We start from the raw sequence: 27,716 nt of genomic DNA, 5'->3' as shown, positions 1-27,716 counted from the left end.
AAGGTGAAGTTGACCTTGGCTAGGGTGCTCTTTCCAAGAGCCGGTGCAGACTCGATGGGCCGAATGGCCTCCTTCTGCACTGTAAATTCTATGAAAAGAAGCACAGCAGTATAGGGATGACCTTTCAGATCTTGAGGCTGAGGTGGGAGAAGGCATTGCTACCATTGTGGGGATGAAGGAAGGGCAGAGTCCAAAGATTAGGGATGGGGGAAGTAAAAGAAATGGAGAGGGATAAGACCATGTCAGGAATTAATCACAAGTATAGGAATTTTAAATGAGACTTTGAGAGAGTGGGACCCAAATAGATCAGCAAGGGATTGAGTGATGGGTAAGAATTGGTTTGTCCAGGATTAAATACTCAACTGTTATTTTTAACTCTTTTTATTAGGATTTTACATTTTTAAAGCAATGTGACAAAACAAGTACATCACAGTAAGCAAGACAACGTACACAAATACAAAAGGGAACAGGAGAAAAACATTATCACTGGCTCAATACAACCATTAGATTAGATGCCTCTGTAAGCCTCATCAGAGATCAAGGGAGAAATAGGATGAAGCCATGAACACATAGTAAAATGATGCATGCCCTCCCAAGATGCATCTGTTCACAATTATTACGAGAGTTCAGGGTAATTTTCCACGTCATGTTCAGGCACGCACCAATATATATCTCCCTCAACTCTCGCAGTACCAAAGGCACCAATGAGACACAGCCTCCTCTCCTCGGATACCAGACCCATCTGCATCCATGCAGGAACCAATCACAGATTCTTTATACCCACCCTTACAAAAAGAAAGAAAACAAATAAAATGCGCAAAAACCCCAGTTCTAAAGGGGAGTTACATATATACCACACAACGCAAATTAACTCCTGTCTCAGGCCCAGTACAGAACCAACATCATTCCGTAGATTAATACAGAGAGGACCGGCAACAACCTGTTGAGATTATGATCAAGCTTTCAGGCAATCCAAGAAAAACAGGAAAAAGGACTAGAGCTACCAGAAGTAAACTACAGGCTAACAAAGGATCAGGGCCCAGCTCTGGTACCTTATTTCTCTGGTGCATGCAACGCAACAATGAAGTAGAGAACAAGCTACTTATTCAACCAAGAAAGAATCCCACCCGGCTAGGGAGGTCTCAGGGTATCAACCAAAATACAAGACTCAGCTCAACTCCAGACCCTGGTACACCCAAGAAGCAAGACCTAGTTTCTCAAGAAGGGGCATCCCAAGCTTCAAGGGATAACAGGATACCAGCCACAGCACTAGACCTGACCTAGCCCAGCACCTCCCGGCACACAGGAATCAATACTCCATACACCCCCACACCCCAGCCCGGCTTTCATCTCTCCAACCACATTCAGGGCAGAGCACCGCCCCATTTATATTGAAAAAAACAAGATGAATCCACCAGCCCATCTTCAAAGAGAAAAAGAACCGTCAAGATACCTAACAATTGGGTGCCCTTGGAGGGAGGGAAAATTTCCTCCCTCCGAGTTTGACCAGGGAACCCTCCCCTAAACTGCTGGACTGGACCATGATTAGTGACAGCACACTGCTTAGCCGAATGAAAAAAGGAAGGAGAGAAAAAAAAGGAAAAACCCCCTAAGGGAAGAATGCCCGGACTGATCTAAAAATATCAACCATCACCCAGCATTGTCCACCATCACAGGAGGGATACTGAGAACAACTTCACTCTTTAATCAGCCAACCAAGGATTAAGCAAACCCATGTCAGTGTGCACCATCACTCATATCCTCCCATTCAGATAGCTCTTAAAAAAAAGGGACCCAGAAGAAAAACTCCAACCACAAGGAAGAGTCAGAAGGGACCCAATCCTCTCCAGGATACATAATCTGCCCGGGCCATCGGAGAAAGGCACAATTCTTAAATTGCAAATAATAAAAAACAAAATAAAAACCCGATACTGTTAGCTCTAACTGGAGGGCTATCCTCAATCACAGTGAGGACTTAACTAACCCTATCAGTGGCTCCTCCCTCACCATCCACCCTCCACAACTCCCTGGCTCCACTCACCTTCATTAAAAACAAATAAGGAGTACCAAAAAGGCACTCCTTTCCCAATACCACAAGGATTTTAACAGATAATGATAAAAAGGATTAAAACTGTGCACAGACCACATTTTACTTAATTAACTCAATATGATTTTTGCTAGAAGAGGTTAACGGAAGACACTCGCTCTCATGCTCACAGCCCTTGCAGAAGAAAAGGCAACAATAAATAATCAACAACATAATCACAAGGGAGTAGGATCGACAAACACTTCTCAGGTTCTCTCAAGGATTCCAACAAATGAAGCATCTTCACTTCCACAGCATACCATCATCAGGATGCTTACAGAACCGCCGGGGCAAAAGTCCGCTCACCAGCAACGCGCCACTGCACGCTGGGCCCCAACCCAACCCAATCCACTCCGACCGCCATGATTATTTTCTGCAGTTTAACTCGGCTCCTCTTTGCAAAACACCAATCAGGATCCTCCAGGGACATAGCGCAGGACATATATTCCAAGGAAAGACAAATAGGAAATGTACACCAGGATTAAATAAAGGATTAGAAGATGAGCAGAGCCAGAGTTTATGAAAATGCAGCGGCTCTTGTGCTCATATCACGTGACCCCACACACACACACAACAGTTTGGGATGGGCTGAAGATTACAGAGACTGGGGGGTGAGAGACCAGCAAGGAAAGCACTGGAATAGTTCAGAGATAGAATAGATATCAGTGTGATTTTCATTGGCAAAATGGAAGGGTGAAAGTGGGGCAACGCGGGTCAAAGAATTCAGAGATGGAGTTAGATAGATAGAGAAATACAGCACAGAACAGGCCCTTCGACCCACGATGTTGCGCCGAACTTTTGTCCTAGGTTAATCATAGAATTTTGGACACTAAGGGCAATTTTTCATGGCCAATCCACCCAACCTGCACATCTTTGGACTATGGGAGGAAACCGGAGTACCCGGAGGAAACCCACGCACACACGGGGAGGATGTGCAGACTCCACACAGACAGTGACCCAAGTCGAAATCGAACTTGGGACCCTGGAGCTGTGAAGCAATTGTGCTATCCACAATGCTACCGTGCTGCCCTTAAGAAGACGTTAATCTACACTCCATTATTCTACCCTAATCCATGTACCTATCCAATAGCCGCTTGAAGGTCCCTAACGTTTCCGACTCAACTACTTCCACAGGCAGTGCATTCCATGCCCCCACTACTCTCTGGGTAAAGAACCACCTCTGACATCCCCTCTATATCTTCCACCATTTATCTTAAATTTATGTCCCCTTGTAATGGTGTGTTCCACCCGGGGAAAAAGTCTCTGACTGTCTACACTATGTATTCCCCTGATCATCTTATAAACCTCTATCAAGTCGCCCCTCATCCTTCTCCGTTCTAATGAGAAAAGGCCTAGCACCCTCAACCTTTCCTCGTATGACCTACACTCCATTCCAGGCAACATCCTGGTAAATCTCCTTTGCACCTTTTCCAAAGCTTCCACATCCTTTCTAAAATGAGGCGACCAGAACTGCACACAGTACTCCAAATGTGGCCTGACCAAGGTTTTGTACAGCTGCATCATCACCTCACGGCTCTTAAATTCAATCCCTCTGCTAATGAACGCTAGCACACCATAGGCCTTCTTCACAGTTCTATCCACTTGAGTGGCAACTTTCAAAGATCTATGAACATAGACCCTAAGATCTCTCTGCTCCTCCACTTTGCCAAGAACCCTACCGTTAACCCTGTATTCCGCATTCATATTTGTCCTTCCAAAATGGACAACCTCACACTTGTCAGGGTTAAACTCCATCTGCCACTTCTCAGCCCAGCTCTGCATCCTATCTATGTCTCTTTGAAGCCGACAACAGCCCTCCTCACTATCCACAACTCCACCAATCTTTGTATCATCTTCAAATTTACTGACCCACCCTTCAACTCCCTCATCCAAGTCGTTAATGAAAATCACAAACAGCAGAGGACCGAGAACTGATCCCTGCGGTACGCCACTGATAACCTGACTGTAACCCAGCTACTCTTGTCCAGTACCTTGGGTGTGGCTACCTCTCTGTAACTCTTCTCGATAACCCCCTCTGCCTCCCAGATGATCCGAAGTTCATCCAGCTCCAGCTCCAGTTCCTTAACACGGTCTCTGAGGAGCTGGAGTTGGGTGCACTTCCCGCAGGTATAGTCAGCGGGGACACCAGTGGTATCCCTCACCACCCACATCCTACAGGAGGAGCATGCAACTGCCCTAGCCTCCATCCCCTCTTACTTTACAGAATTAGCTGCCCCGTGGACCAACTGGACCTCCACCCTCCAACTCTGCTTCCAGTCAGCTGTACTCTAAACTCCTGGCTCCCTTCACGCTCTTTGATAAATATAGGAAATGAAATGTAAGGAGCACCTTACTCCCACCTTACCTAACTCCCTCAGTCAACAAACTCTCACTGTAGCACTCAAATGCCACAAGCTCAGCACTCCAGTGTAAACTGGGAGTTTGAATGGGATTAGAGCTCAGCTCAGCATCCAACGGAATACCGAGGTGTGAACAGTTTGATTCAACAAGAGACAAGTGGCAGGGTGATGTTTATGGTGATGTATTCCACATTTAACTGAAAGAAATTGCAACTCTTCTGAGACTAGGGGCGGGATTCGCCAAACCCCCGCAGGGTCGGGGAATCGCCCAGGGCTGGCGTAAATTCCGCCCCCGCCGTGGCCGGAATTCTCCGCCACCCAGGAATCAGCGGGAGCGGGGATCACGCCCCGCCGATCGGCGTGCCCCCCGAGCCGATTCTCCGGCCCGCGATGAGCCGAAGTCCCGTCACTGACAGGCCTCTCCCGCCGGCGGGAATTGGAGTACCTCTGGTGCCGGCGGGATTGGCGGTGCGAGCAGGCCCCCGGGGTCCTGGGGGGGGGGGGGTGGCGATCGGACCCCGGGGGGTGCCCCCACTGTGGCCTGGCCCACGATCGGGGCCCGCCGATCGGCGGGCGGGCCAGTGCCGTGGGGGCACTCTTTTTCTTCCGCCGCCACCACGGCCTCCACCATGGCGGAGGCGGCAGAGACTCCGCCTACTGCGCATGCGCCGGTAGTGACATCAGCCGCCGCTGACGTACTGGCGCATGCGGAGACCGGCGAAGGCCTTTTGGCCAGCCCCGATGCCGGGGGGCGGGCACCAAAGGCCATTGCCGCCGGTTTTGGCGCCGGCCGGTGGAGCGGAAACCACTCCGGCGCGGGCCTAGCCCCTAAAGGTTCAGAGAATTCCGCACCTTTGGGGAAGCCCGACTCCGGAGTGGTTGGCGCCACTCCGCTACGCCGGGATCCCCCGCCCCGCTGGGTAGGGGAGAATCCCGGCCCAGCTGTTCAACAAGCAATCTGTCACACGCAGGCAGTTATAGGAGTCGAGACAGATAATGAAGAAGTAGAGCTGGATGTCAACAGTGTGCTTGTGGAAGCTGACCCTTTGTCTTTGGATAATGTCACCAAGGGACAGAATTTAAATAAGACAGAGGAGGAAGCCAAGAATAGGTCATTGGGTGACTGAAAAGGCAACAGTGTGTGTGAAGGGAGTGACGATATTGCTTAAGATACTCATGCTACACCTGATGGATATGTGACCTAGACAGTGTTGGAGGAGGATGATGTAATCAAATGTGTCAAAAGTTACAAAGAGGACTAAAAGGGAAATATACCAGCTTAACAGTCGCAGAAGATGTCAGTGCTGTGGAAGCCTAATTGGAGTTAGGGAAAAGATCAGCAGGATTAGGGAGACAGTACTTTGGAGAGGAAAGACAGGTTGGAGACAGGGTGATCATTTGCAAGGGCAGAGGGGTAATGTGTTTTTTAAGAAGGTGGGGTAATGGTGACAGATTTGAAAGGGAGGAGAACAGTACCTAAGTGGAGGAAGCCACTTTGAATAGCAGCTAGCGTTAGGGCTATGAAGTAATGTTATACCACATACTATTTTATGTTATATTTCCTTATTAGTTCTAAGAAACTTTAATTTTACATAGAAATTTACATTGAGTAACAAAATTATTTTTCAAACCCAAGGATGATTTGCTGAATAGCATTCCGAGACAGCCCTCAGATGCCAGGACAAGTTCCAGTAGCTCTGAAGCCTCATTGGTCAACGATGTATCCCACAGTTCAATGTCAGTATCCTCTGAAAGAACCATAAAAACTGCTTCAAGCAAACACACTTTAAAAGGAACTCCCTGTCCTGCTTTGATCAAAATAGACAAAGAAAGAATTCACAGCAGTATCACTCCAGTCCAAAGCAGATCTCCCACCAGAATAGATGCTCCAGATTCTACATCAAGCATGATAAAGGTGAAAGATGGTCAAGCTAACCAATCCAAGACGTCAATGGTAAAAAGGTCCTTAAAGGAAATCCCAAAGGAGGACCCAAGACTGACGACAGAGACTTGTGTAAGTTTTTTTTTTCCTGATTTAAAACACTCTTGTGCTTTATTTCTTAAAATCTGAATTGATTCAAGATGGGATTTTTATTTGATAAAAAAGTATTTTTTTAAATTTGTGCTTATCAAAGTGTTTGTGCTGGAAAATAGGAGATGCTTCTTGTCTCTTATTGCAAGCTGTGAGGATATATTTTTGTCTCTTTTTGAAAGCAGTGGGGATATTTTCCATGCCATTAACCAGCTCATTTTTAAAGAAAATTTAGATTACCCAATTCATTTTTTTTTCCAATTAAGAGGCAATTTAGCGTGGCCAATCCACCTAGCCTGCACATCTTTGGGTTGTGGGGGTGAAACCCACGCAGACACAGGGAGAATGTGCAAACTCCACACGGACAGTGACCCAGAGCCAGGATCGAACCTGGGACCTCAGCGCCGTGAAGCCGCAGTGCTAACCCACTGCGCCACCGTGCCACCCCAACCAGCTCATTTTTAAACATTGTCAGCAGTAATAAAAGGACAATGCCTTAAATGCTTTACCTTTTTTTTCATAAAAATAAATTTAAATTTACAAAGAAAATTATGAACTTCATTGTTTATTATCCGAAACCTCAAATTTATTTTGATGATCTAATACTTGTGTACAATATGCATGGGTGTTATAATGCTAATTCAGCCAATTCCAGGCCTTCATTACTCCAGTTCATTGTTTATTGCTGTTATTGTCCTTTGATGGACTTGGCTTCAAATCGTGTACAGCTGAGTCATAGATCCGTCATAAAATAATGCCACATTCTATTGTCAAATTTCCATTTGATCATTTTTATGAAAGGTTGTTAAAAAATAGTCAAATTACCTACGTTATGCATAAAATAGATAATTAAAATATGAGATCAAGAGAAAATGGGAGTGATGAAGGATTAGTGAAACCTCTGAAATGTTGTGCTCATTTGAGAATTCTATGTTTTATGTAAGACTGGAGAGAGTCTCAAGATAGTCAGTCTGTGCCCATTCGACAAAAAATGTGCTGAAGCATAGTCAAAGGTACAGATGTTAACTTTTGCTGCAGATGTAGAGAAGTATTTTGATTCCTCAAGCTCAGAATGAAGAATAGGAGGAATTGAGGATAATGCAAGAAACAAAATCGGTCACAAAGTATAATTTTAAAAAATTGTCTACTTGGCATAATCATCATTCGAAACCTAATTGAGGAAACTGATTCTTTACTCATGAATTTGAGGATGGAGTAAGCTGATTGGAGTGGATGGGGTACAAGGAAAATAGGGGCTGTACCATTGGGACGTCTACACCTGAAATCATGCCAGAACCATTGCTCTCGCGAGCTACATAATTAGGGAAACAAAGAGGAGTTTCAACTAACTAGTAGGGGCAGGAGTAGGCCATCTGGCCCCACGAGCCTGCTCCGCCATTCAATGAGATCATGGCTGATCTTTTGTGGACTCAGCTCCACTTTCCCGATAGTTTTTTGAAGAATAAAGGGATTAAGTGTTATGGTGTTCGGGCCGGAAAGTGGAGCTGAGTCCACAAAAGATCAGCCATGATCTCATTGAATGGCGGAGCAGGCTCGAGGGGCCAGATGGCCTACTCCTGCTCCTAGTTCTTATGTTCTTCTGGTGGAGGCAGGAACCCCCAGGCAAGATAGCAGTCAGAGGGCTGATGGATGCCTGGACCCAGCTGGGTCTCATCCTGATTCTGAGCCTCTGGAACAGAATTACCCAGAGCTGATGGAGACGATTGCAAGTGGCCGGGACGTTCAGGGGGAGATGTCAGCGTCACTCCAACAGATCCATGGCCAATTGGAGCAGTCCCAGAGGCTACAGACACAAGAAATGGCGCTGGCAATGCATGGCACCGAGGCCACACTACTAGGGTGGCGACCGCAGTGGAGAACCTGGTGCACATCGTCGGCACCATGAGTGAAGGTGGCCAAGGTGTCGTACAATCGGTGACAGCCATGGCTGAGGGTCTTGGCAGTATGTCTGCCTCACTGGGGGATGTCACCCAGTACCTGGCCGACCTTGGTGGGATTCTCTGGGACATCTCCCTCTCAGATGTGAATGGCCGAGGCGCTGCGGAGCTTGTCTCAGTTGCAGTTAGGCATGGCTGAGGCACTGCAGCACATGGCCAGGTCACTGGGGGATGTGTCCCAGCCACTGAGGAGCATCAGCGAGGGCATCAACACGATGGTGATCATAGAATTTACAGTGCAGAAGGAGGCCATTCGGCCCATCGAGTCTGCACCAGCTCTTGGAAAGAGCACCCTACCCAAGTTCAACACCTCCACCCTATCCCAATAACCCAGTAACCCCACCCAACACTAAGGGCAATTTTGGACACTAAGGGTAATTTATCATAGCCAATTCACCTAATCTGCACATCTTTGGACTGTGGGAGGAAACCGGAGCACCTGGAGGAAACCCACGCACACACGGGGAGGATGTGCAGACTCCGCACAGACAGTGACCCAAGCCGGAATCGAACCTGGGACCCTGGAGCTGTGAAGCGATTGTGCTATCCACAGTGTTACCGTGCTGCCCTATGGTGTGGACAGTAGCCAGAGCCAGATGATGCAGGGACATCCGGGGCCCGAACCAGCTGTCCCTCCGTCCCAACGTGAACCACCGGGCCCTATGGGCACTGACCGGGAGGCGGGGGACGCTGAGTGCCAACCCGGACCCGTCCCATGGGGGGGCGTCACTCTCGGAAATGGGATATTGTACAGCACATTAAACAGTTTTTTGCACAACCATTATGATGCCTCTGTCACTTTCTTCTGAAGTGCGGGTTGACCCCCGGAACCTTTGCCTGTTTCTCCAGGCAACCACCCCCTCCCCATGGCACCCACTCACCTTCTAGCCATGGTCGTGTCCCGGGAGCTGTGTCCTATCCCCTGGGTTTTCAGATGTTGGTTCTTGCGTGTGTGGGATTAATTCCCACACAGTGTCTAGGCATCAAGGTTTGATTGAAATGTTCGGCTTTGACTCCCACATGCTACATGGACATATACGCACGGGAACCCACTTGGCATGTGTCAAGCGCTCATTTAACCACAATTGCCAATTCCCTATTGGCGTTTACCTTCAGCCACACAGCCAGAAGCCTCAGCAGTCAATGTGGGTAATGGGTGATCGGTGGGGCAGACGGGCAGGGACAGGGGCTGCCCCCAGAATGGGGTTGGGATCCAAGAGTTAGCACGGTGGTGCCGTGAGCGATTACCCCTCCAGTTGCTCCCCCAGTGCCTCTCCCCACCCCTGTGGCGGGTTCTCTCTCCCCCCCCCCCCCCCCCCCCCCCCCCCCCCCCTCACTGAGCACTGGGGTGGCAAGGCCAGCTTCCCCGGTGTCTTTGCCTGTGAGAAAAGATTGCTGCTCACCTCCTCGGCTCCCCACAGAAGTGCAGCCAAAAGTCTTTTGATAGGCCGGAACTGCCAGTATACTACAATACAAAAAGGATGCAGAAGTTTGGTGAATGTGAACTTGAGATTTGCATATGAGACACAACAAACATGTTACCGTTTTATATAGTGGACATGAAAATCGTGTCCATCATAGGAGCAGATGCTTGTGAATCCCTGAACTTAGTTAAGCGATTGTATGCTCCAAACGACGGGTGGCTTGCTGAGCTCAACAGATCCCAGCAAGATATAACAGTGCAGTTATTTGATGATTCAGCAGAGCTCCAGGCAGAAGTCCACATATCAGATGAAGAAAAGGAAGAGCCAAAGAGCATTCTAAATTTCTGGTTCACAGTTTTCAAGAAGATGTATGCACTTAGTGGCATGAAACAGGAGCATGATGAGCCTATATTAAAGCGTCAACAAGATGTGAATGTTAAATATTCAGAGCTTGAAAAGCCGAGGAGCTTCACTCTGGAGTTTAAGTTCGAGCCCAATGAGTATTTTACAAACGAGGTGATTCCGAAAGCATACCAGATGGATTTGCGGCCTGACGAACTTGAATCTTCATTCTTTGATGAATGAGAAATCATGGGGTGCACAGGCTGTAAGATCGAATGGAAGGAGGGTAAAAATGTCACGTTGAGAACAATTAAAACTAAACCGAAGCACTCGTAGAGCAGCTACGAAAACTGTACCAAAAAAATCATTTTTTAATCTGTTCAGTCTTCCTGGCGTTCCACAGCGTGGAATACTAAATAAGAGCATGGCAGCGAAACTCAAGGCTAACTTTGAACTTGCCGCCCTCCTGCGAGAACACATAATTCCGTGTGCAGTGTTGTCTTTTACAGGAGAAATCAATGCAGACGATGCTGAATCCGATGATGAATACTGCAAAGATAGATATGATGACTTTGAAGATAATGCGGAAAGTAATGGCGTGGAAGATGATCCAGATGAAGGCCAATATGAAATATTTGTAAATTTATTTTGAAGGAGCAATGACGGGCTAATGAAGAGGCCCAAGAAGCGTTATTCCAGCGGTTTGGTGGGAATGACGAGCTGGTTAAAAGGGACGCCCAGATCGCGCTGGACACTGAGAAGGACGGGAGCTGTGAGATTGCGCCCTCGAAAATAACAACTGAGAATGCATTGGCTGATACCTCAGAGGACCAGCTACTGAACAAGCTAGTAACAGAAGACATTGTACCAATCTCAGAGAAGCTTGCTCCAGAGGAACCTGGTGCATCGTTTCAGGACTCTCCCTGAACCTCGAGGATACTGAGGATGAGTAAGAAGATATTTATGATGAGTATGATGATATTAACTCTGATGTTGAAGCGTTTGGCCACTCCGAGAGTGAACCAGCTACTGAGGATGAGTGGGAAGATATTGATGATGGGTATGATGATATTAACTCTGATGTTGAAGACAATGAAACAGCGGAGGAGCTGATGAGGAGCTTGCTATGCAGCTCAACAGATCACACATATATTCTCAAACAAGACAAGGATGACCCAATGCCTGGATCATCAGACCCAGGGAGTATTTGCTTTGTCATTTCCAGTGATGAGGAGCCAATGAGCGTTGCTCCGGCGAGCCAAGAAGGAACAGCACCTGTTGTCGTAGACCTAACCTCCACCCAGGCACCAGAGAGCCAGGCGCTCCAATATCCAGTTGAGGCCGCAGAATTGGACGTGGTCACAGAATCCCATGATGACACGTTGGTGGCTCAGGCTGCACCTGAACATCCACATACTTCCGAGCACAGGGTGCAGACCAGCACTGAACCAGGGGTTGCCAAACCCAAACATAAAAAGAAAATAATTCACAAACTAATTGTTAAACCAAGAAGGAGGAAGAGGAGAAGACTGGCAGAGCTAGCTCATCCCATTGACAAAAGTAAGAGAGAAGAAGGTGAGGTCATGATTGACAAGCCAGAGCAGAAGAGACAGAAAACATACAGAGCAGCAGCAAACAGCGCGGTGGCAGGTAACAAGAAAAAAAGAAGCTGGTGATGCATGTGTGGCATTCACAGATGCAGGCCTTCCAAGGGCACAAAGTAAAGAAGTTACAAAGCAAAAGACCAGCACGTAAACTAGTCTTCAAAAAGGCTGGCAACAGCCCAAGTGATCACAGGGGTGATCCTGTGAGAAAGGCACATTGACCTGTGCGAAAGGGACAGACACTGACCAGGCATATCATGTTATGGACACCCTAGTTAAACCTGTTTTAATGCTTATACTTTTACTAATGTATGTCGGCACGGTAGCACGGTGGTTAGCACTGTTGCTTCACAGTTTCAGGGTCCCAGGTTCTCCCCGTGTCGGTGTGGGTTTCCGCTGGGTGCTCTGGTTTCCTCCCACAGTCCAGAGTTGTGCAGGTTAGGTGGATGGGCCATGATAAATTGCCCTTAGTGTCGCAAAAGTTTAGGTGAGGTTAATGGGTTACAGGGAATAGGGTGGAGGTGTGGGCTTAAGTAGGGTGCTCTTTCCAAGAGCCAGTGCAGACTTGATGGGCCGAATGGCCTCCTTCTGCACTGTAAATTCTACGATTCTCTGATGGTTCTTTTCATGTCCAAATCCTCACAGCCAGTTTTCTCTTCTGTACCGTACATGAGGACTGTCGTGCATCGGGGTAGTTCCAGGGGAGTACATAGAAACTCCATGATAACTTGCTCTGTACCTGATCGTTACCTTTCCAGTTGTACATTAATAAAAATCCTGGCTTGGACAATTTAAAGCAGTTCTGTGGATTCCTTGCTCGACATCGAACACCAAACACAACAATCAGGCAGAGTCAACTGATTTTGTGAATGGGAAATCATGATTAACCAATTTAAAGCAGTTCTTTGAAGAAGTACATGTGGATGCATTGTATTCAAATTTGAAGAAGGCATTTTGATAAGGTGCCATATCAAACATTATTGTGAAATATAAAAGCTCATTGTGTAGGGAGTAACATATTGAAATGGATAGAAGATTGATCAGCTAACAGGAAACAGAAGGTCTTTCTTGTTGGCAGGAATGAGTGGTGTGCACAGGGATCAGTGCTGGGGCCTCGACTTTTACAATTTACATAAACAACTTTGATGAAGGGACCAAAGGGATGGTTGCTGAATTTGCTGATGACACAAAGAGAGGAAGGATGGTAAGATGTGAAGAGGCTACAAAGGTATAAGATAGGTGAAGTGAGTGGGCAAAGACCTGGCCAATGGAGTATAATGTGGAAAAATGTTACATTGTCTCATTTTAGCAGGAAAAATAAGAAGGACACATATTTTCTAGATGATGAGATTGCAGAACTCTGAGATGCAGAGGCACCTGGGTGCCCTTGTGCATGGATCATAAAAGACTCCTGTGTAGGTACAGCAAGTAATTAGGAAAGCTAATAAAATGTTATCATTTATCGTGAGGGGAATTGAATACAGAAGTGGGAAGGTTGCGCTTCAGTTATACAGGGCATTGGTGAGATCACGTGGAGTACAGTGTACAGAATTGATCTCCTTATTCAAGGAGGGGTGTAAATGCATTGGAAGCAGTTTAAAGAAGGTTTACTGAACTAAGATCTGGATTGGGCAGGTTATCTTAGAAAGTTGGACAGGCTAGACTTGTATCCTCTGGAGTTTAGAAGAATCAGGGTGATTTGAATAAAACATATCAAATCGTGAGGGGTCTTGATAGGGTGGCTCTGGAAAGAATGTTTCCTCTTGTGGGTGAATCTAGTACTGGTGTTCATTGTGTAAAAATAAGGGGTCACCCATTTAGGACAGAGATGAGGAGAATGTTGTCTCTCCGAGTCTTTGAGAACTCTCTTCCTCAAAAGGCAATGAGAGCAAAGTCTTTGAATATATTTAAAGCAGAGGTACATAGATTCTTGATAAGCAAGAGATGAAAAGTTAACAGGAATAAGCAGGAGGGTGGATGTGAGGTTGCAATCGGATCAGGCATTGTTTCATTCAATGGCGGAGCAGGCCCAAAGGGATGTGTGGCTACTCCTCCTTGTTTGAAAAAAAGTATACAGACGTGAAATATGAGGCTGAACTTTGGAGTTGTCGACTGTAAACTATCCAAATGAGTGAATTTATTATTAGTGTTTAATGGTACTGTGTTTTAAATTAAATGTCTAAGGGACATATTGCTAACTGTCTAGGCAATTATTTTTGCAGGGTCATGCATGAAAATTAAATGTAAATTGCACTTCAAGTAGGTTTATGAATAGTTTATCTCAGTAAATAGCACAAATTTAATTTCTGAGCAGTAGGTAACAAAAACAGAATATAACACTAAGGATGTTATCTGCAGTGCCAGAAGATGGTAGTGATAATTAGGATGAGGCTTCAATTTTAATTGCTGTAAATAAACTAGACCTAATGTTGCTATGCTGTATAAAACGTGCTCTGATCAGGTGAGAAGGGATGAATTGGCCCCTCTATTAAACCTCCTCGCTTGTTCACGACAAAGGTTTAATTTTCTTTTTTTTTAAAGATATTTTATTGGAAGGTTTAATTTTCTTTTTCACAGCCTTTCCCAAATCAGAATATACCATAGAACCATACAATCCCCACAGAAAGGAAGGAGGCCATTGGGCCCATCGAGTCCACACCGACCATTTCCACCATGACCCATTCCGCAACCACACCTAGCTCGCACATGCCTGGACACAGTCACCTGAGTCCGGTATTGAACCCCGGTCCCTGGCACTGTGAGGTAGCAGTGCTAACCACTGTGCCCGCCCATATTTGACTATTTAAATTGTGAGCAATAAGGAACCAATCAAACAAGGTTTTATTGAGTCAAAGAACGAGTACATTTATTAATTACTACCGCAGAAAAATAATAAAATGTGACATCAAGCACTCGGCTCACAGAGTCATTTAAGCACACACACACGTTATGCGTGTATCAGAAACAAGGGGAGTTACAGTCCAATGAAAAGGATGTAAGAATATACAGTAAAGCATCCTTTGATTGTCCTTGAGGTGTAGATTTTAAATGTTGTGGCCGGTTTGAGTTAGTTGGTTTCTTGGATTTGTCAGATGTAGAAGATGTTGCAATTATTACAACATCTCAGTTAGATGATAGGTTTCTGATAGAATTGGCTTCTTGAACTGGGCGACTCAGTTATTCCAAAAGGCCTTTAGCCTATTTCCTCTACTGAAGATTTTCTTGACAATACCTGTATCTCTGTAGTGGCTGCCAGCCAGCCTTGCCTTGAATTACTTTACCCATTGTGTATTTCCAAAAGGTTTTGGGTGTGTCTGTATACGGTGCCATTGTTTCAAAATCCAGTGCTGTACATTTTTTATGACTCTTCCTGAGACATGTATGAGGTTCGATGGATGTCTAGATAATAGGAAATGTCTCTCTTTTCACATTCCTCTGAGGGTGGTTTGTTCGTTTCTCACCTTTACCTTGGAATTTGCTCTTGCATTTTAAAGCAGGTTTTTCTACCTCATTTCAAGCTGCAAAATTTCCAGTCAGTTAAACTTTGAAAACCAATATTCTCAAAAAGAAAGGGCATTGCTTCATGCATGAGCAATATCAGTTGTGCTGTTAATGTTGCAAGTGTTTTATTTATTGTAAATTCTTTGTCTGCATATAAATTAGATTAAATATTTTTTAAATCTAAAAAGTAACAATTTTATGTTTAAACCAATGTTTTTGAATTTGGAGGGAGACTGATTGTTAATTGGATTTTGGGTGATCAAATGAATTTTCAGAGTTCAGAATCTTTTCTGCATTTTTGAAACCTTATTGTGCTTTGCATGAAAAGAGAAATTGTGTAATTTGAAAGAGAAAGATTTCTTCATACTCTAACCGTTAATGCAAAAAAGGAAAGAAAGCATTTATAGCGAGCTTTTCATGACCTCAGGACTTTGCAAAGAGTTTTACAACCAGTCAACTTTTTAAAGTGTAGACAATCCTGTACTGTGGGAATCAAGGCAGCACAAGCTCTCACAAACAGCAACGTGACAATGACCAAATACTTTATTTTTGTAATGTTGATTGAGGGGATAATGTTAATCAGTATGTCAGGGATACCTCCTCTGCTTCTCTTCAAAATAGAAAGCAGACAGGGCCTTCTTTTAATGTCTCACTCAAGAGGCGGCATGTCCAATAGTGTAACATTCCCTCAGTACTACATTGGAAAATCTGCCAAGATTTTGTGCTCAAACTCCGACCTCATGATTCACATCCAACTCTACTTCCCCTGTGAACTGCTTTATCAATAAGATTGATCCTAGCTGTTTAGTTATCTTCATGAATTCCTCTAAACTCATTAAGCCTTGGTTTCTCTCTGCACTTACCCTTAACTCGCATGCTGTTCTATATGCCCTCCTATCTCCCTTGTCTATCTGTGACATCCCCTCTGTGATCTCTGAGCACAACTTTCTCAAGACATCCACTGCCTGTTCTCTCAACCCTATCCCCACTAAACTAATAACCTAGCTTCCATTGTGACCCCAATGCCACTGTCCATAGATACTATTACCCTTCCTTTCAATCTGCTGTTATCACCACACTCCCACCTTCTAAAATCCTTCTAACCCCCAAGTCATTGCACATTGTGTCCCCTTTTCCAACCTCTGCTTTCGCTCGCTAGTACTTGACTGTGTTAATCTCTCCAAATCCTGTCACCTGCAACCTCATTTTGATTGTCTCCAATCAGGCTTCTGCCACTGCAACAGCCCACGTCTAAGTCACAAATGGCATCTTCTGTGACTGGGAGTACAGTACAATGTCTATCCTCCTCTTCCTCCCACTCCTCCTCTACCTGCCTGTACTCCTTCTCCATTAACCAGACTAGTAGAACAGCCATCATTTGATTCACCTCGTATCTATCTAACTGTAGCCAGAAAATCTCCTGCAACAGCTTCTCTTCCTACTTTTTGACCTCTTGAGTCCTCCAACGACCTATGCTCAGCTGTTCTATTTGTCATCTCCAGTCTGCCCTTCGACCGCAGAATCTGACAACATGATGCTATGTTCCAGCTCTTGACCATGTAGTGATCTGTACATCTGCACATACACCAGGGGCTACAGTACAGATGTAACGGCCACAGCATCACTAGAGGGCAGCACTTGAGGCAGGTATAAAGGGTCCGACCCAAGGGAGGATCCGCCTCTTTTACAAGCACAAGGCTAGTGAACAGCAGCACACAAAGACACCTCACCGCAGGCAGCTTACCTTTAGCTTTTCTTATTTTGCCTCTTGACTGTGTGATGTCTAGTTAAGCTCTGGAGACAGAATGAACCTACTGAATAAAGCATTTGCATTAACTGGAAGACTACGATCTTTATTCAGACACAGAAAATAATATAGGCCACATCACCTCTCTCAAAACCTCTGCTGCCTTTATGTTTTCAGACGTGAGGTGGAGATGCCGGTGTTGGACTGGGGTGAGCACAGTAAGAAGTCTTACAATACCAGATTAAAGTCCAACAGGTTTGTTTCAAATCACTAGCTGTCGGAGTACTGCTCCTTCCTCAGGTGAATGAAGAGGTATGTTCCAGAAATATATATATAGACAAAGTCAAAGATGCAAGACAATGCTTTGAATGTGAGCATTTGCAGGTAATTAAGTCTTTACAGGTCCAGAGATAGGGGTAACCCCAGGTTATAGAGGTGTGAATTGTCTCAAGCCAGGACAGTTGGTAGGATTTTGCAAGCCCAGGCCAGGTGGTGGGGGATGAATGTAATGCGACATGAATCCAAGGTCCCGGTTGAGGCCGTACTCATGTGTGCGGAACTTGGCTATAGGTTTCTGCTCGGCGATTTTGGGTTGTCGCGCGTCCTGAAGGCCGCCTTGGAGAACGCTTACCCGGAGATCAGAGGCTGAATGCCCTTGACTGCTGAAGTGTTCCCTGACTGGAAGGGAACATTCCTGCCTGGAGATTGTCACGTGATGTCCATTCATCCGGTGTCACAGCGTCTGCATGGTCTCGCCAATGTACCACTTTTCGGGTCATCCTTTCCTGCAGCGTATGAGGTAGACAATGTTGGCCGATTCGCACGAGTATGTACCGCGTACATTGTCAGACGTGTTCAACATCTAGACCTGGATGAGTGAATAATTTATTCCAATTAAATATTAGGAAGCTATTGCCTTCAACCTCTGCCACAATTCCCGAACAGTCAGTTCACAGAAGTGGGTGTTGAGGGCAAAAGCTACAAAATTGCAGATGATACTAAGCTAGGAAGAATAGTGAATTGTGGAGATGACACTAAGCGACGTAAGAAGGACATTGACAAATTGGCCAAATGGACAGACACCTGCCGGATGAACTTCAATGCAGAGAATGTGAGGTAATGCATTTTGGTAGAAGAAACATGGGGAGAAATATAGGTTCAATGGTACCACTTTAAGGGGAGTACAGGAGCAGAGGGACCTCGGGGTTCAAGTGCACAATTCTCTGAAGGTGGCCAGGCAAGTTAAAAAAGTTGATAAGAAGGCTTATAGCATCCTTGGGTTTATAAATAGAGGCATAGTGCATAAAAGCGAGGAAGTGATGCTACACCTCTACAAATCATTGGTCAGACCACATTTGGAGTTTTGTGTTCAGTTCTGGGCACCTTATGTAAAGGAAGTGTGTTAAAGACCTGGAGAGAGTGCAGAGGAGATTCACTCGAATGACACCAGGAATGAGGAATTTTAGATACAAGGAAAGATTGGAGAAAATATTAGGTGTTCAAAATTCTGAACAATTTTGACAGGGTAAAGAAGGATATTCTGTTTCCACTAGTTGGTAAGTAAGTGACTAGGAGTCACAATTTCAAGATGGTCAACAAGAGAGCTAAGAGTGAGATGAGGAGAAACTTATTGACTCAAAGAGTTGTTGGGGTTTGGAATGGGCTGCCTGGGAGAGTGGTGGAGGAGGATTCCATCGGAGGTTTCAAAAGGGAGCGGAAAAGTGATGAATTTAGAGGACTACGGAGATAGGACTGGGGAATGGGACTAGCTAGATTGTTCTCTTGGGAGCTAGTGCAGACATCTTGGGCCGAATGGCCTATCTGTGCTGTAAATAACAAAGAAACAAATAACAAACTATCGCAGGATTTCTAGCCACTGATCTGATTCTGTAGTCACAGTATTTATCTGGCTAGTCTAATTGAGTTTCTGGTCAATGTTAACCCCCAGGATGTTAATCGTGGGGGATTCAGCGATGGTGGTGTTATTGAGTGCCATGGGGAGAGAGTTAGATTCTCTCTTGTTGGTCATTGCTTGGCGCACAGATTACCTGCCACTTATCAGCTCAAGACTGAATATTGTCCAGGTTTTACTACAAATGGATACGGACTGCCTCAGTATCTGAGGAGTCACAAATGGTACTTAACATTGTTTAATCATCCTGAAACATCCCCACTTTTGTTCTTATGGTGGTGGGAAGGTCATTGATGAAGCGGCTAAAGATCATTGGGCCTAGGACACTATCCTGAGAATATCCTGCACCGATGTCCTGGGATGATTGGCCTCCAGTAACCATAACCACCTCTTTTGTGCTAGGTATGACTCCCAACAAGTGGAAAGTTTTTTTTTTCACTAATTTCCATTGCCTTCAGTTTTGCTAGGCCTCCTTGATGCAGTACTCGGTCAACGCTGCCTTGATGTCAAGGGCAGTCACTCACACTTCATCTTTTGTATTCAGCTGTTCTGTCCATGGACCAAGGCTGTATTGAATTTTAAGAGCTGAGTGGTGCTGATGGAACCCAAACTGAACATCTGTGAGCAAGTTTTGCTGTGTAAGTGCTGTTTTATAGCACTGTCGATGACACTTTCCATCACATTGCAGAGGAGCAAGAGTAGACTGATGGGGTGGTAATTGCTGTTTTGAGTTTGTCCTGCTTTTTGTGGACAGGACTTATGAGGCAATTTTCCACATTGCCAGATAGATGCCAGTGTTGTAGCTGTACTGGAACAACTGGGTTAGGGGTGCAATTAGTTCTGGAGCACAAATCTTCAGTACTGGAAGAGAGGTTGGATAGGCTTGGGTTGTTTTCGCAGGAGCAGAGAAAACTGAGGGGCAACCTGATCGAGTTGTACATGATTATGAGGAGCATTGAGAGGGTGGATAAGGAACAGCTGTTCCCCTTAGTGGAAGGGTCGGTTACAAGGGGACCCAAGATCAAGGTGAGGGCCAGGAGGTTCAGGGGGGTTTTGAGGAAAGGTTTTTTTTACCCAGGGGGTGGTGATGGTCTGGTACACACTGCCTGGGAGGGTGGTAGAGGTGGGTTGCCTTACATCCTTTAAAAGGTACCTGGATGAGCACTTGGTGCGTATTAACATTCGAGGCTATGGGCCACATGCTGACAAATGGGATTAGGATTGTCAGATCCTGGACGGGATTCTCCAACGTCCCGCCGGGTCGCAGAATCCCCGGGTGGCGACGTGAATCCCGCCACTCCGAAGCAGCTGTATTCTCCAGCGGCGGTTTCCAGGAGGGGCAGGGATCACGCCACGCCAGTCGGGGGCCGTTGGCAGTGCCCCACCGGCAATTCTCCGGGCCCCGATGGGCCGAGCGGCTGGCGGTTTCCGGCCAGTCCCGCCAGCATGGATTGGACATGATCCCACCTGGCGGGACTGGCTGGTAGGTCGGCTGGTGCGGTCCACAGAGTTAGGGTTAGGGCGGGGGTATCCGGCACGGGGGGGGGGGGGGGGGCACGGCGGCCTGGCCTGCGATCGGAGCCCACCGAACTGCGAGCGGGCCTGTGCCGTGGGGGTACTCCTTCCTTCCACGCCGGCCCCTGCAGGGCTCCGCCATGACCGGCGCTGAGGCAACACCCCCATGCGCTAGAATACGCCGGCCAGTCTGAGCATGCCCGGAACTACTCCGGTGGTTCGCGCAGTCCCTTCAGTGCCGGCTGGCGTGGTGCCAACCCTTCCGGCACCGGCCTATCCCCCGGACGTGCGGAGGATTCCGAACTTCTGGTTGGCCCGACGCCAGAGTGGTTCGCACTATTTTTCATGCCGGCGCTGGGCAAACGCAGGGATTCAGGAGAATCCCGCAGCAGATGTCTTTCATGGGCCGAAGGGCAGACTCGATGGGCCGAAGGGCCTTTTCTGCACTGTATTTTTCTGTGTTTCTGTATTGTTGAGCATTGTCTGTTGAAAACTCTAGGACCCAGGTATGGGCGGGAACTGAGTTACACTTTAATGAGCACACAATGACATGGTTAAAGAGGGCCATCAAATCCAGATTATAGTGTACCAGAACCAAGCATTGAATTTAAACGAAGTAAGCTACTTCCCATTCAATTCTATCAGACAAAGTTCTTCATTCTCACATAAAAGATTTTCCAGGGTCAATTTCTTAATGCTTTGGAAAATGAATAAGGAGAGAGCAGGACATTTTAGAAGAATAGTCTAATTTCTGAATTATATATATGAAGTGTTTTTTGAATGTTCGGAATGAATTTCTGAATACAGTAATTTTTTTTGTATTTGGCTTATAATAATGGTGGCCCATATCTTCAGAAACTTGATACTCATTCATCAGCATTCAGTGCATTAAGTAGGTGCACAACAGACTATGTTTTCAAATTCAATTGTTCAATCATTTCAAACTGTGACGTTTCTTGGTTTGTGAAGAATATCATTCAGCATAACCTTTCAAATTATACTCCAGTGCTTAGCATCCAGAAGATTAACAATCAATCTGTACTGGAAATGAAGCAATGTAAAATTGAAACCCGGCTACTTCTTGTAATATCTTCAGAGGAGATCCTTATTACAAATTGCAAGATTTTCCGATTTCAACTCCTGCTCAAGATTAGTATTTGAGGGTTAAATTTGGTTACCGCACAGTTGCACTAGAATTTTCTCTGTGTGGATAGGAACATATTCTACATGACGTACACCAGAAATACTTTCCTCTTATTGAAGCCTCTCGAATGGTTAGGCTCAAACCGATAAATCAATTCAATCTGTTTGTTCGGGTGGGACAGATATCATATGCTGTTTTTAAAGTTGTTCACGGAATGTGGGCATCGCTGGCTGGGCCAGCATTTATTGCTCATCCCTCAGGATATTTATGAGTTAGCAACATTGCTATGGATCTGGAGTCATATGTAAGCCAGACCAGGTAAGGATGACAGATTTCCTTCCCTAAAACAAGTCCTGAAAGACGTGTTTGTTCGGTGAATTGGACATTCTGAATTCTCCCTCATTTTCCCGAACAGGCACCGGAATGTGGTGACCAGGGGATTTTCACAGTAACTTCATTGTAGTGTTAAAGAAAGATTATTATTATTGGTGAACCAGATGGGTTTTTAATGACAATCGAGAATGGTTTCAGGGTCACCTTTAGACTTTTAATTCCAGATTTTTATGGCATTCAAATTTCACCATCTGCCATGGTGTGATTCAAACCTGGGTCCCCAGAGGATGACTCTGGATTACTAGTCCAGCGACAATACCACTTCGCCACTTCCTCCCCAGAACCTGTGAACCTTGGAAAGCTATTGGACATATTTGATGTCACAAAGCACATATCCTGTATATCAGTGAGTGCAGACGTGCAGTGACTCACATTGATTTCAGTTGCAGTTTTCTTCTTCTTCAAAACTTTAACTAATTCCCTCTAAAAATTATTATTGAACTTATATCTATCACCCTACTGGGTGATACATTCCAAATCATAACCACTTGCCAAGTCTAAGTCTGTAGCTTCTGGTCATCAACACTTCAGCCATTGGAAAGAGTTTCTCTTTACTTTATCTAAACTCTTCATGTTTTGAATTACCTCCATCAAGTCTCCACATAGCCTTCCCTCCGCGAAGGAGAGCAACCCAGCTTCTCCAGTTTCTCCAGGAATGTGTAGTAATTCATCCCTGAAACCATTCTGGAAGAGCATTTCAGAAGAGGTGGAAGAAATCAACCTCAGTAACAGAACAGACTTGGGACCAGAAACGTATCTTGGGTCAAGTGATACAAGTGATGCACAATCAATGGACACGAAATGTCGGTGAAGTCCGAAACAAAAGGCTTTAATCAGCTAGAAGTGAGCCCGGCAGCAGACGTACAGAAATGGTCTGGCTGCTGGGGGACACGGGTTCTTATATTCCACCTCGTAGGCGGAGCTACCTTCCTCTTAGCCAATAGGAATACGGAGAACACGATACCTGGGCCAATGGACAGCGAGCCCTCTGCACCAATGGCAGCTCACATTCCCAGGTACCGTAATACCCCTAGTCATACTACCACATTCACCCCTTGTTGAGAAAGGAACCGGGGGGGGGTGCGTGTACGGGGAATGCGGACATGGAGGGAGGGGGGGGTGTCCCGTCCCGTCCCGTGCGAGTGGGTAAGAGACTGGTAGTATGACTAGTGATGTCGGATCGTACCTCTTCAACGGTGGCTGCCCACTGGCCCGCAATTATGCACAGGGTCGAGTCAGAACACAGTAACAGTAACTATATACAGGTTTGAGTGAGGAAAAAAAAAACGAGAGAACAAGCAAGAACAAGGGTCCATCAACAGTTCACATAGACTCGATCAGCCGATCGGGGGCCCTGGACGTCCTGTGCGACCTGCGGAGCTTCGCTGGAGATGTTGGAGTTTCGGGCGTCTGTGACTCCGGGAGCGATGATCCGGTCCTTGTGGCTGCATCCGTAGCCCTAGTCGGAGCTGGCGAGGGCCGGGCCGGGGGAGGGTCATCCGATCCTCTAGGCAGCGCGTGTAAGAGTGTCGGCAGGGCAGGGAGGGGAGCGCCTGCCAGGAGCAGTTGCGGTTGGGGGGTGGTTGGGGGGGGGCTGGCGCCGGGGGCGATGGTCGGGATCCGGCGGGTGCCAGGTCCCGTAGGGAGATCGTGTCCTGTCGGCCGTCGGGATACTCCACATACGCATACTGCGGGTTCGCGTGGAGCAGCTGGACCCTCTCGACCAACGGGTCCGACTTGTGCACCCACACGTGGTAGCCAGCCAGGTCGAGAGTGGGGTCCCTGAGGAAGACTTCCTGGGAAAAACAAGAAGGCTTTTGTGAGGCGTTTGATTAGTGGATGTGCAAAGAAGTGACCGGATTGCGTGGAGGGTGTCTGGGAGGACCTCTTGCCAGCGGGAGACTGGGATATTTTTGGACCGTAGGGTCAGCAGGACGGTCTTCCAGACCGTACCGTTCTCCCTCTCGACCTGTCCGTTACCCCTGGGGTTGTAACTGGTCGTCCTGCTGGAGGCGATGCCCCTGCTAAGCAGGAATTGACGCAGTTCGTCATTCATAAAGGAGGACCCCCTATCGCTGTGAATGTAAGCGGGGAATCCGAACAGGGAGAAAATGGTGTGTAGGGCTTTAATGATAGTGGGTCTGGTCATGTCAGGGCAGGGGATGGCGAACGGGAAGCGGGAGTACTCGTCAGTCACGTTGAGGAAGTACGTGTTGCAGTTGGTAGAGGGGAGGGGACCTTTGAAGTCCATGCTGAGACGTTCAAAGGGGCAGGAAGCCTTTATCAAATGCACTTTTTTGGGGCGGTAGAAGTGCGGCTTGCACTCCACACAGATGTGGCAGTCCCTAGTGACTGTCCTGACCTCGATGGAGTAGGGCAGGTTGCAGGTCTTGATAAAGTGAAAAAAGCGGGTGACCCCCGGGTGGCAGAGGTCCGCGTCGAAGGTTCGAAGGCGGTCCATTTGTGCGTTGGCACAGGTGCCGCGGGACAGGACATTGGGAGGCTCGTTCAGCTTCCCAGGACGATACAAGAGGTCATAGTTGTAGGTGGACAGTTCGATCCTTCACCGCAAGATCTTGTCGTTCTTTATCTTGCCCCTCTGTGCGTTGTCGAACATGAAGGCCACTGACCGTTGGTCTGTGAGGAGGGTTAACCTCCTGCCGGCCAGATAGTGCCTCCAATTTCACACAGCTTCTAGTATGACCTGTGTTTCCTTCTCGACCGAGGAGTGGCAGATGTCGGAAGCGTGGAGGGTACAGGAGAAGCCCACGGGTCTGCCCGCTTGGTTGAGGGTGGCCGCCAGAGCTACATCGGACACATCGCTCTCAACCTGGAACGGGAGGGACTCATCGATAGTTTGCATCGTCGCCTTTGCAATGTCTGCTTTGATGCGGCTAAAGGCCTGGCGGGCCTCCGTCGACAGGGGGAACGTGGCTGATTGGATGAGGGGACGGGCTTTGTCGGCATAATTGGGGACCCACTGGGCGTAATATGAAAAGAAACCAAGACAGCGCTTGAGGGCTTTGGGGGAGTGGGGGAGGGGGAGCACCATCAGGGGCCGCATGTGTTCTGGGTCGGGACCTATTACTCCGTTACACACTACGTAGCCGAGGATGGCTAGACGGTCGGGCTAAGCATGCATTTGTCCTTGTTGTAGGTGATGTGACCATCAATTCACAAGACACGTCGTTGGAAGTGAACAATGGTTTTAATAGTCTTACAACTGAGCCTGCCTGCGACGAGATGAACTGGCAGCAGGCTCACAACTGCAGATCTTTATACTTCCAGTTAGTGGGAGGAGCAATGGGTGGAACCATGGGCAGAGCCAAGGGTGGAGCCCAGTACAAACTCCTGGGGCGGGATTTGCATCGGGCCTCCCCAAAGGTGCGGAATTCTCCGCACCTTTAGGGGCCAAGCACTCAGATTGAGGGGCTAGGCCCATGCCGGAGCGGTTGGCACCACACCGACTGGCGCCAAAACCAGCAACAACGGCCTTTGACGCCCGCCGCCAGGGCTGGCCGAAAGGCCTTCACCGGTTCGCGCATGCGCCGGTGCGTCAGCTGCCGCTGACATCACCACAGGCGCATGTGCGCTGGGAGATTCTCTTCTGCCTCCGCCATGGTGGAGGCCGTGGCGGCGGCGGAACAAAAAGTGTGCCCCCACGGCACTAGCCCGCCGGCCAATCGGTGGGCACCGATCGTGGGCCTGGCCACCGTGGGGGCAACCCCCCGGGGTCCAATCGCCCCGCCCCCCCAGGACCCCGGGGACCCGCTCGCGCCGCCGATCCCCCCCGCCACCAGAGGTGGTTCAAACCACGGCGGCGGGAGAGGCCTCCCAGCGGCGGGACGTCGGCCCATCGCGGGCCGGAGAATCGCTGCAGGGGGCTCGACGATCGGCGCGGAGTGCACGCCGATCGGTGGGGCGTGATTCCCGCCCCAGCCAATTCCCGGGTGGCGGAGAATTTCTGCCACGGCAGGGGGCGGGGTTTTCGGCGGCCCCGGGCGATTCTCCGACCCTGGACCCAGGAGAATTTCGCCCCTGATCTCCTCCTATGGGCAGAGCCACGCAACTGCTTGTATACCGAGCTTACAGAGACACAACACATACAATATAACACAGTGTGAATTACTAGGATTGTGATTCACCACATTCACCGCCTGTAAAAAATCAAGTCCAGCGGGGGTGATGAGTCTACAAATTGAGTCGGTCCGGCGGTCGAGTCGTCCTCTGAGATCTACGAAGCACCGGGGTTGCAGCCTCTTCTGGTGGCTGGGTGGTGGCGGTCGGCGAGGGTACCATGACGGACTCCGGGGGTGATTCGGTCTGAGCTTCGTACCCGACTAGTTCGACTGGTGACGGGGAGCGCCGGAAACCCATAGGCGCGGGGGCGCAGAGCACGGGCAGTGAACCTGCAGGAGTGGGGGCGCCGGGCGCGGGGGGTTGGGTGGGGTGTAGTGTGAGGGGCGCCTCGGCGGTAGTGGTGTCGGAGTTGGATCCTGCAGGCGCCAGGTCAACAGGATCGCGCAGAACAAGGTCTTCTCCACGGTGGACCTCAAGTCACCTACCACCAGCTTCCCATCCGCGCGAGTGATCACAAGTACACTGCGTTCGAAGCGGACGGGTGGCCTACCACTTTTTAAGGGTTCCCTTCGGTGTCACAAACGGGGTCTCGGTCTTCCAAAGGGAGATGGACCGAATGGTCGACCAATACGGTTTACGGGCAATCTTCCCGTACCTCGATAATGTCACCATCTGCGGCCACGTTCAGCAGGACCAAAACACCAAACTCCGTAAATTCCTCCGACCCACAAAACTCCTGAACCTGACCTATTGTGGTGAATCATAATCCTAGTAATTCACACTGTGTTATATTGTATGTGTTGTGTCTCTGTAAGCTCGGTATATGAGCAGTTGCGCGGCTCTGCCCATAGGGGGAGATCAGGAGTTTGTACTGGGCTCCACCCTTGGCTCCGCCCACTAACTGGAAGTATAAAGATCTGCAGTTGTGAGCCTGCTGGCTGCCAGTTCATCTCGTCGCAGGCAGGCTCAGTTGTAAGACTATTAAAACCACTGTTCACTTCCAACCACGTGTCTTGTGAATTGATGGTCACATCAATTTAATAGTCTTAGGAAACTTGAAGAAAACGACTATGGAATCAGCCCTCAAACTTGATCGACTAGAATTTGACCTGCAGGCCGCAGAGGCGAAAGAAATCCTTCAACACAGGCTCAGATGTTTCAAGGCCTACGTCAAGCACATCAGAAACTACAGAGGAGCAGAAACTCAGTCTACTGCACGCAAGGGTGAGCCACCGTATCTCTACTCAACTTAACAGTATTACCTCGTATACGGAGGCCCTAGCCATGCTAGATAGAATGTACGTGAGGCCCATCAACGAGGTCTACGCGCGCCACATTTTTACGACCCGCCGCCAGCGCCCCACGGATTCGTTGGATGATTTACTGCAGGATTTAAAAGCTTTAGCTCAGGACTGTAATTACCAAGCTGTATCAGCCGAACAGCATATGGAGCTCGCTGTCAAAGATGTGTACATGGCAGGGCTCAGGTCAAACTATGTGCGCCAGCGGTTGCTTGAAAAAGGGGCCCAGAACTTGGAGGACACGGTAGAATTGGCTACTACCATGGAGTCTCGTTCCGCAGCCTCACCTCGTTCCCCGCGGACAAAGCGACCCCATC

At 47.8% G+C, this 27,716-nt stretch overlaps 1 protein-coding gene across 2 annotated transcripts in view; it reads left to right on the top strand.

Moving 5' to 3' along the window:
* The window catches only part of cfap20dc (CFAP20 domain containing), a 535,225-nt gene that overhangs the window by 369,396 nt on the left and 138,113 nt on the right, over positions 1-27,716 (top strand). For both annotated transcript variants that reach the window (XM_038810523.1, XM_038810522.1), the window contains one exon: positions 6,083-6,460. In XM_038810523.1, the coding sequence (XP_038666451.1) occupies positions 6,083-6,460 (378 nt within the window). The remainder of the gene's footprint in view (positions 1-6,082; positions 6,461-27,716) is intronic.

Source organism: Scyliorhinus canicula, chromosome 11 (genome assembly GCF_902713615.1).
Source record: "Scyliorhinus canicula chromosome 11, sScyCan1.1, whole genome shotgun sequence".
NCBI lineage: Eukaryota > Metazoa > Chordata > Chondrichthyes > Carcharhiniformes > Scyliorhinidae > Scyliorhinus > Scyliorhinus canicula.
This window is presented reverse-complemented; position numbering and strand designations above follow the sequence as displayed.